At 36.1% G+C, this 11,265-nt stretch overlaps 1 protein-coding gene across 1 annotated transcript; it reads right to left on the reverse strand.

Annotated features, from left to right (window-relative positions):
• Positions 1–4,536: 4,536 nt before the first annotated feature.
• LOC116129334 (aconitate hydratase 3, mitochondrial-like) lies at positions 4,537–10,802 on the reverse strand. Its single transcript, XM_031415078.1, has 17 exons — positions 10,274–10,802; positions 9,724–9,828; positions 9,463–9,623; positions 9,293–9,385; positions 8,600–8,785; positions 8,156–8,317; positions 7,402–7,546; positions 7,163–7,305; positions 7,030–7,086; positions 6,853–6,932; positions 6,686–6,761; positions 6,307–6,492; positions 6,069–6,136; positions 5,840–5,958; positions 5,552–5,673; positions 5,212–5,310; positions 4,537–5,118 (listed from the first exon to the last, which is right to left on the reverse strand). Exons 1-17 carry the CDS (start codon positions 10,563–10,565, stop codon positions 4,537–4,539), a joined length of 2,676 nt encoding a protein of 891 aa, XP_031270938.1. The 5' UTR covers positions 10,566–10,802.
• Positions 10,803–11,265: the final 463 nt, after the last annotated feature.

The following is an 11,265-nucleotide window of genomic DNA, read 5'->3' on the forward strand; positions in this document are numbered from 1 at the left end:
CATAGTGTTGAACACCCTGTCAAAAGGCAGTGACTGATCTCACTTGTCAAGGTTGTTTGCCGACAACCTAGTGTAACACATGGGTGCTTACTGTAGGCAAGTTCACTGGACTGACCCACTAGAGGATTCCATATAAATGGTAACCCCAGTGTCTATGGAACAAATCATCTAACGAATGGTGGTACATGTGATCCTTAGACTTGAGATCATCGGAGCGTCTTGTGCACCGATTGGTGTAGTTTGACACTAGTCTAACGTAGTTCTATTCATAACTATCAATACGGTAGTGATTGGCTACATTGAGGAGTGTATCAAGACTATGGTGGATCGACAAAGGATTTATCACTCCCAGGTATGGGAGAAGTTATCTCACGACGCAATTCAGTGAATGGAAATGACATTAAAGTTGTGGCCACAGTGAGATTGAGTTGTTGTTCAATCGAATTTATTGTTCTGGTCATTAGTCCAGTAACTGAATACAAAGATATAGAGGATAACTGAAGTTGACACTATTTATGTATCTCAGCCTCGATGAGATAACGGATAATAAAAGGATTTGATTGCACGGTAACCATATCGTTGATAGGTAGTGATTTCGCTGAATCTGAATCTATTGGGTGGCCATGATGCCTGGCTAGGGGCCAATCTTGGTCTACGTATAGTAAGACGATTAATTGGTGTTAATCACAATACTACTCACCGCCGATATGATAAGGAGCCTACGGGTCATACACTTAGAAGATAATTTAAGAATCGTTTTGTGAAAGGGTTATTTTCGTCTTTTATGATGAAAATAGTATTTTGGTAATCCCACAATACAATTAAATTTGCTAAGGTTGCTGTCTGTATTTAATTTTAATATTAAAATTAAAATTAGTGAGATTATATTTAAATATATGTGCGCATATATTTAATATTTAAATGGATTATTATTATTAATTAAATGTTAATATATTATTATATATATTAATTGATTTTAATTATAATAATAATTAATTAAAATTTAAAATACCAATTAAAGGGTGTTTGGTTGCAAGGGTGAATTAGGGTTGGAGCCCATGGCTATTTCTTATTAGAATAGGGTTTTAATTGTTGCAAACATTAGATCATTATTCAATAATCAAAGACCTTAGCCATCCTTTTACTCTCTCTCTCTCTCTCTCGTTTTCAAAGTCTGTGTATATCAAAAATTTCATTTTTTGATTCACTTGATTCTTGAAGCCTTCTATTTGTTCTAGCAAAACAATAATAGGTTCTACAGATTATTTTTGTGCGGACAACGTTTGTACGATTCTATTCTTGAATCGATAAGCGAAATTAAAGTATTGAAGGAGCCTCCAAACGTTGGTAACATATTCCTGATCTTTGTATAGATTATTTGTTTTGATTTATACAGATTTTTGTTTCACTGTTTTTTATTATAATATGCGAAGACGTTATAATCTTTGCCCAGATTTTGGGGTTTAGTGTGATGAATAGATTTGTCTTTTGAATGTTGTGTTTTTATTGTTGTTTTTTTGTTGCGCGAATCTGTTCACTCACTTACAATAACAGCTCAAACTATAACAACAAAACCCCATTAAAATTTTGCTGCTCAACACACATTCACAATCGTCGACACCATGAACTATTAGAATCAAAGTCAATATAAATTCAATTGAAAGAGGATCGGTATAAAGAGACTCAGTTTTTCTAGGGAAGCCACACTGCTTCTCTCTCCCCTGCTATCTATCTTTCACCAAACACAAAAAACATCCAAATAAAGAGTAAGAAAAAAAAGAAAACAGAAGAAAACACAAAAATGGTAGGAAGAGGAAAGGGAGGCAAGGGATTGGGAAAGGGGGGAGCAAAAAAGAGATAACATTCAGGGGATCACGAAGCTAGCGATTCGGCGTCTGGCAAGGCATGAAGGCGTCAAGCCAATGAAGATTCGATATGGCAACATGTCGGACTTTGTATGGTTTCATTGGTTAGTGTTAGGGTTTGGTTTGTTGACGTTTTAATAAATTTTGTAATGAAATCTCATCAATTAATATAGATTTCAGAACGGCGGAGAAGAAGGAAAAAGAAAAAGAGCGATTTCGTCAATTTATTTCATGAAACAGAGAGCAATGGAGAAGAAAAAAATAAGAAGCAAAGAAAGAACGATGGAGAAGAAGAAATATAAAACCAGAATGACAGAGAAGGAAATGGCAAACTTTTAAGGGTATTCTAGTCTTTTTAGCAGTGTTACCTTTTAGCAAACGGAAATCCCTAACAAAGAAGGACAGAAAGTACCCATTTGTCCTTTTTAAACTATTTGGGTACTACTTTGTCTTTACTTCAAACCTTAGGTGGGTGCATGAATGCAGAAGAGAGCAAATGTACTGACTATTGAGAAAGATAAAATTGATTTTAAAGCAAATCAAGAGTGAGAATTATATATACCCAATGTCAGAATATTGCATTTACATGTGATCCAATATAACTTCATTTACAATAACTAAAAGATATTAAAAGATACAATACTAGACCTGTATATGTAAAATATGGTCAAGATTTAAATTAAAAGAGGAATAATTAAATTCATTTACGCTTTGAATTTGGGCAGGAACTCAGGCCCATCTTCCCCTACTCACGAGTCACGAGTGCGGTTTAAGATATTAAAAGAGAATATTGGGACCTATACAATATTGTACAAGACAAATTAAATCGTGGAGCAGCATAAAATTAAGGAAAATAATTACCTAGACCTGTATATGTTAAATATGGTCAAGATTTAAATCAATTTTTCCGCAAACAATAATACTAGATTCATAACCCAATTTCACAACCCTTGACATAGCACCTCGACATTAATCAGTTTGTAAAATGGGCCTCGTCAACCCATTTATAACATGATCAATGACAAACTATCACATCGAAAGTTATGAGAGAATGTTGTGAGATTGAATTATGAACCTAACATGCAGCTTGGCCCATAACCCAGAATTTGCGTTTAATTGAGAAGGGTTGGAGCATCCAAAACAAGAAATGGTCAAGATTTACTTTGTTGAAATTGCTGTATTTATCTTTGCCAAGGTTTCAATATCAATAAATTTGTAAGAAATATGAATAAATCAGAAAGCAAAAAAACAGAAGAAATATTTACATACAATTTGTTTTGTATTGATTTCTTTAGCCCCTGAATATATGCATCATACAGGTCAGTATCCCGTACAACCAATTTTTCCCATTGGTTTGGATTCAATGAGTCTCCAACAAACACAAGTCTTTTGTTTCTCAGCTTCTCTAGCAGTAATCTTTGACTTGAACCCGGTCGAAGAAATAAATTAGAAACTTTAAACTGAAGAGGTGTTTAATTAATAGGTGAAGTCGCTTCAGAGCATCTTGGCTGTTCTGACTGCTATTGTTGTTGTTGTGTTGGTGGCTGTTCGATGAGGAGTCGTCGGAGGAGTCAACGGACAGGGTTTGGACACGTGGTGGAGTAGAGTGGGCGAAGAAGGGAGGAGGAGGTGGAGGTCGAGGTCGAGGTCGAGGTCGAGGTCGGAAGCGATATGAGAGGTCATACTGGGCCCCACGGTGACGTGATGATTGCGAGATCTGTTTAAACTTCGTAATTTGCGACAAAACCTTTTCGTTATTGTGAGAAAAGTCCCGATTAATATCCAAAATCGCCAACTCCTTAATAACAATATATAATTAATCAAACCTCAAAGCACCAGGCGGACAACAGGACACACTCAAACCTCAAAACAGTAAAACACCAGGCGCAGAAACGACACACTCAAATCCCAAATCTCCAGGAAAGATACAATGTACCTCCGCAAGGAAGACCTTGATCTGGTACTTGTGCCCCCTGGGTTGCTCATGATGTTAACATACCATTTCTTCCTCCTCTACAGATACCTTAATCTTCCTCAAACCACCGCTCTCGGCTTCAAGAACCACAACAGGAGAGCTTGGGTTGGAAGAATTGTGCTGAATCGCAACAAGGATACGACCGGTGCAGCAGTTTCTGTGATATCAAGCCACACAACAGCAGCAACTGTCTTATCTACAATCTCAATTTTACTCAGCTCTCTTTGGAGCGTGGCTTGGAAGTTCTTCCAATAACGTATTTCAGAGCAACTTCATTCTTGGGGACACCAGGCCAACCACCATGTCAATCAAATACATAAGCCTTCCCGTTTGTTTTCTTCTGGCCTTTTCATGTTTTGTCATATCAATAAGCTATTCTGTGCATGCAAACTATCTGATTAGCATGCCAGAGAGTAACATACCTCTGGAATTTGTTGAGACTGCAGTTATAAAGGGAAGTGAGTTTTGGTCACTGGGACATAGAGCTTTTTGTTTTGCTTTAAATTTGCTTCTATGGTTTTTGGGTCCAATACCCATGTTCATTTCCTCGATTGCTCTGGTAATTATCCTAAATCACTTTGACACCAATCAAACACCGATGCACCATTATTCGTCTCCGTGAAGCCTGCAGACGATCGGTGACACAATGAAGTTCGATCAAGTTACACAATAGAATGTATCAAGTAAGAAAAGTTTTCAATCCAATTCAGCGTAATCATATACACCTTGATCATCAATTAGAAAGAAAATACTATCAAGAAGAAAAATTGTACGAGGATGTAATACTGAGGAACTCACCATTGCAGCATCAAACACATAAAGTTTCTCCCCTGTTGGCACATGGACAGTCTTTGGGCCCACTTCCCCATTCAGGAGCTTGTTAACAATGCGAATATTTGCAAAAGTTCCCCTAGCCATCACTTCATCATTGCCACGACGACTACCATAAGAGTTGAAGTCCTTGCGCTCCACCCCACGCTCAAGGAGATACTTAGCGGCTGGACTGTCTTTGTGGATGCTTCCTGCAGGAGAAATGTGATCTGTTGTGATACTGTCACCAAAGTTAAGCAAGCAGTAGGCATCCTTGATTCCATGGGCTCCAGGAGGATCCATAGTCATGCCCTTGAAGTATGGGGGTTCATGGATGTAGGTAGAGTTAGTGTCCCATGAGTACAAGGTACCACCCGGTACTGATAGCTGATTCCACATGGGATTGCCCTTTGTGATAGACTCGTAAGTACTTCTAAACATATCAGGCAGCACACTGGATTGAACAACCTATAAGGCAACAGAGTAATTTAATTCATTCAGATAGTCAAATATTAGATAATGTATTTCAGAAACATGACAAGCAAATTTGAGATCACCTACCTCTGCAATTTCTTCGGTAGTTGGCCAGATATCCTTGAAATAAACACTCTTACCAGCCTTGTCCGTTCCAATTGGCTCCTTCTCGAAATCTATGTCAACCTGGAAAAGGGTCACATGTTACCTAGTTGAAATGAAATAGAAAGATTCCTCTCACACAAATAGAAACAAGAGATTACTGCAATTGTCAATTCTCATATGACTACTAATCACCTAACCATTCAAGTCTATACCCATCTTTTCTGAGGTTTTTAGTATTCACTTTGGCATTTAGGAAAATACTGTATTAATTCTTCTGAATATGGAAAACACTCAGACATCATGACCAATTGCAACTACATACCGTGCCAGCAAGGGCATAGGCAACAACTAGAGGAGGTGATGCAAGGTAATTAGCTCTTGTCAAGGCGTGAACACGACCCTCGAAATTTCTATTCCCAGAAAGCACAGCAGCAGCTACAATGTCTGCACAAAGACAACTAATTTAGTTGGGAAAGTTAAGAAACTAACATGTAAAAACATGAAACTTGTGAAAGAAACTTACATAATAAGTTAATTTGCTAAAGCTAAAGTTACATGAATTATATATGGCCTTAGTTACAGAGAATTTACGACTAAATTTCAACAATACCATTCTCTGTAATAGCAGAGGCAACAGATTCATCCAAATCTCCAGAATTCCCAATACATGTGGTGCAGCCATATCCAACAATATTGAATCCCTGCTGATTTAAATATTTTTGCAGTCCACTGCACCATGTAAAACCAAAATTTTTAGACTTCCTTTTCCTCATTATAAACAGAAATAAAGCAATAACATTCTCTCCAAAACTATTATTCCTATAAATTTTATGAAATACCTTGCGAGTAGATATTTAGTAACGACTCCTGAGCCCGGGGCAAGACTTGTCTTTACCCAAGGTTTGACCTGGTGAACAATTAATTAAGCATTCATCACAGAAGTCCCAGCAATTAATACATTAGCTTTTGCATCCTTATAGCAGAGAAAAAGGCTGAGAATAATTGAATGTTGTAGGGATTTTTTATTTATGGGGTTGACAAGAATCTAATATGCATAATAAATCTGACAATGCTTACCTGTAGACCAAGTTCGGAAGCCTTTTTTGCAACAAGACCAGCGCCAAGCATCACACTGGGGTTTGATGTATTGGTGCAACTCGTGATTGCAGCAATTACAACACTTCCATGCTTAAGCTCTGATGGTTGTCCGTGGAAAGAAAACTTAGCCACTTTTTCCTGCGCCTCTTTAGGTACAGCAAAGCCCTGCATCACGATAAGACTTTTAGAAGAATGGTAAAAATTTACTAGAAAGCAATAAAAGGAAAATAAAACAGAATTTACTATAGAACCAAATTATAGGAGAATAATTTAAACTGATTATTACATTAGCAAAATCAACACATGTATATTAATTCGGCTGCAACATAAAAAGAACTTTGATGGGCATAAGATTTACCTTGAATCCAACTTTATTGTTAAGACATGAATGCCAATCGGCCTTCATTTCCTTTAAAGGAACACGATCATGAGGTCTGCGAAAAATGACAGTTACAAGTGGCTGTACAGAAAGTGATAGTATTTGCATTTGAGAGGTAAAGTCAGTAGAAGGCACTAAGCACACACCTCTTTGGTCCCGAAATACAAGGTTCAACATCAGCAAGGTTCAGTTCTAAATATGAAGAGTACACCCTTTCTTGTTGGGGCTGAATTTTTATAAGCAAGGAAGAAAAAGTTAAAACAATATTGGATAGCTCATTCTGAATATAAGAATTAGGCAAAGAAGGGGAAAATTTGTCTTACCTCATTATAGTCAACAAACATGTTATTTGCTCGGAGATAACCTTCTATCATTGCCACCTAAATTTGAAGAAAAGTAAGCCATTACTGTTTTATATTTTACAATTCCAACCACCTGATAAATTATTTTACTCACTGTTTCATCACTCCTTCCAGTCAACTTGAGATATTGTAAAGTAACACGATCAACAGGGAAGAAGCCCATGGTTGCACCATATTCAGGAGACATATTAGCGATAGTGGCCCTATCTGCCAGCGAAAGTTCACCCATACCATCCCCTATACGAGCATACAAAAATGAAAACTTATATCAGATAGGTATCCATGCATCGCAAATGAGCATAAGTTCAATTCAGCTCCATGAAAGTAAATTACCATAGAACTCAACAAATTTGCCAACAACACCATGTTTCCTCAGCATTTGTGTCACAGTTAGAACCAGGTCAGTAGCTGTGACCCCATTGTGCAAGTTTCCAGATAGCTTGAACCCAACAACACCGGGCAAAACCATGCTCATTGGCTGTCAGTAACAGAAAATATAACATCAGAAACAGAAAGAGATATAAAACGATGCTACAAGTGCACTCATACTCAACAGAATGTGAATAAGCAGGACAGTGTATTTCAAGCGAAAGAATAAACAAAAAGATATCCGAATCAATAAAAATTAATTTTTAAAAGTCATTGCATTGTTATTTTACCAGAAGGTTTGCCCTGCAACACACTTTCAGGTTCCTATACTCCACTCTCACTGAACCTATAGATCTCAATAGACTTGTTATAAGGAGCACAATAAACTAATAGTGGAAAGCTAGAAGTACTGCCCTAAAACAAAAGGTAAAAAGACTTATACATGCAATTATATAAAGACACTTAGGCACACATCAAAATCCCGATACCATTAAAGTTGAGAACCAGCAGTTAATCCAATTTCCAGTAAGTTGATTCTTTAACATAATCTAATTTCAAGTTCACTCAACTCTGTGTAAGAATTTAGCATAAAAAATGTATTGAAAGCATCACAACAAACACAATCATTTCTTAGTTATGATATCATGAAAAACACAAAACCATCCTGATTCAATACTGGGAATAAACAACATTGACCACCATTCATGGTATCATTTACCTGGCCAAGCATTGCCGCCTCTGCTTCAATACCTCCAACACCCCAGCCAGCAACTCCTAACCCATCAATCATGGTTGTATGAGAATCAGTTCCAACCACACTGTCAGGGTATAGTATGCCATCATTATTGAAGACAACCCGTCCCAGATATTCAAGATTGACCTGAAATTACTCCATGTCAACTCACTTTATGACAAATTTATAAAAGAAGTACAGTCTATGACAGAATTCATACTTGAAAGTAATGCCAACTGAAACTTTAGTACATTCATAAATTAAAACAGACATTTTAATTCAATTTTTGAGACAAAGCAGGCAAAAGAAAACAGAATACAAAAAGGAAATAACATCTAATTATCATTGTAAGTCTGTAACATGAATACATGTACTTATGAAGCAAGTCACATCCCCAATTGAATTCTTATATCAGGTTCAACAACCTACCTGATGCACAATACCAGAACCAGGAGGAACAACAAGCATGTTATGGAAAGCATCAGACCCCCATTTAAGGAAAGCAAATCTCTCCTTGTTCCTCTGAAATTCAATCTCCATATTCGCCTGAACTGCATTTTCTGACCTTGTTACATCAACTTGAACTGAGTGATCAACAACAAGATCTACAGGAACCTGCATGCAAGAAATTGAAATGCATAATAAGAAACCATAAAATTAGGCACTGAGAAGATTATTTAGTATACATGGCAAGAAGGTAGTATTAAACTTTAGAAATTTTGAAAAAAATTAAAGTCCTTTAGCTAAATATATCATCTTAATCATTAATTCAGCACAATTCTTTGTGATCATTAAAGATATTTACACAATTCTTTGTGATCATTAATTCAGCACAATTGTGGCTACATAGACAAAAAATAAGAACTGAAAATAGTACACATTAAGAACAAATTACAAAATCAATTTCATCATTACACTTATTGAGTATCATGAAAAATTGTCAATCTAATAGATTAATTTAATCAAGTTTAATATGCATCTGCATAAAGATGAGCTGAAATCTAATTTTTAAACCCATGACAACAAAAATTGCACCCCTAATAAGCAAAAGCAGAATGAAAATCAATATAACTGGCTATATTTATACTGAATATGCATGAAAATGATCAAAGAGACACGCACCAAAGGATTGATCTTGTTAGAATCACTGCCAAGCTTGTTCATGGCATCACGCATACAAGCAAGGTCAACAACAGCCGGTACTCCAGTAAAATCCTGCCAAAAAATGAGGAGAAATTTTTTAAAAAAGATGACACTATATGACAACTGGAAAATCAGGATTCATGACATACCTGCAGAAGAACTCGAGCAGGCTTGAATGGAATTTCAACTTGCTTTGGAGCTGTATTTTCCCAATCAATAATTTTCTCAACATCTTCCTTTTTAACTTGAAAATTGTCACAATTACGAATTGCAGATTCAAGAAGGATTCTGATAGAGTAAGGTAGCTTATCTGTTACAGATACACAAGAAACAATGAATGTACCAGGTGAAAATGACCTTCTTAGAAGTATATTATGCTAAATTCTAATATGAAAGCTGAAGAGAAATACCAATCCTTGGGTCATTAAGGGCAGGAAGGCTATAGAACTTTCCAAACTCGCCACCTCCAGGTTTTGGAAGACTGGTCAAGATCCCTTTGAACGCATGTTCAGTAGCTGATACCACAATCCCAAGATAAGATAGATATCAAAACACAACGAAACCAATCAATGGCTCAACAGCTCTCAGAAATGAGAGTTACAAAGACATCAAATATGAAAACCATTCCTTTTAATAACTAAGCAGGACTTCAGCTACCATGTCTACTCATTAAATCATTATGATTACACAATCTAACTAAAATATATAAACACAATCACTAGAAAAAATTAAAGTAATAGATAATTACTAAATAAATACATTAAAATTAAACTCTAGTTCATAGTAACTCAAGGCAACTAACGCGTTGACTAACAAAAAGCTTCCCAAATCTATTTCTCTTCTAATGATTACTATCTACAGCTGGTTATCGATTAGCTTCAAAATAACTTAGCTGATCGAATCAAAACACAATTCCAAAAATATCGGAAATGAAAGTGACAGCTAAGAACAATACAGTACCCATAGTAGCAAAGGTGCGTTCAAGGCGGTCGATGATAGGAGCAACGGCTCTGATCTGAGCGCGAAGACTAAGAGGTGAGCGCCAATCGACACCGTGGCTCCAGCGAGGGACAGAGCAGCGTAAAGATCGACCGGCAGAGGAAAAGCTAAGAGATCGTTGAGCGACGAAAGAAGAAGGAGAAACTTTGGGAGGCAAAGATGATGAGGTCTTAAAGGAGGATAAAGAAGAAATGAGTCTTGACCTAGAAGCTCTAAGTAAAGAAGAAGCTGAAGTAGACGCAGTTATATACATGACGAAACAGTATGTCTATATGGATCACGCATTCACATAAAACTGGTAAGATTGGAGGATAAGGATTTGGCGCAGAGCAGAGCTAAGCAAAAATAATGATTCAGTTCATGGCGTTTAGTATAGAGAATTCTGTTTGAGAGAAAGAGTGGAGAAGAGGCGTGTGGAGCGCAAAAGAAGCCTAGGGCTGCGTGCCGTTCCGAGAATTTAAGGGTGCTCCTTCAGAGCTAGCCTACTTGAAAATTGGAAAGTCGAAATGATTCAATGTTGTGAGGTGTATACAATCATGTTTAAATTTTAATTCAAATTTTGATTTTATATATTCGGTGCGAAATTTAATTGAAATGTTAAAATTGATCATATAATGTATTGCATAATTAGACAACCGCGGTCTTAAATTTGTATTTGTCTATGTCAAAAGTTTCTTTAAATATATTAAACAAATATGTATATTTTAGTGTATATTCGAAAATGTTGGTTAGTCTATAAAATTTTGATATGTTTTAATTTGATTGAAAATATTCAATCAAATTCTTAAATTTAGATTAGATTATAATTATAAAAAAAAAAAAAAAAACAGTAATAAAATCGATTATATCATTCCATCAAAATGAAGGAAATTAACATAATGTTGTTTTATTTGAATTTAATCAAATAATTAATAATACTGTATAAATTAGATTTAAAATCTTAAAAATAAATG

Source organism: Pistacia vera, unplaced genomic scaffold (assembly GCF_008641045.1).
Source record: "Pistacia vera cultivar Batoury unplaced genomic scaffold, PisVer_v2 Contig210, whole genome shotgun sequence".
In the NCBI taxonomy this organism is placed as follows: Eukaryota; Viridiplantae; Streptophyta; class Magnoliopsida; order Sapindales; family Anacardiaceae; genus Pistacia; species Pistacia vera.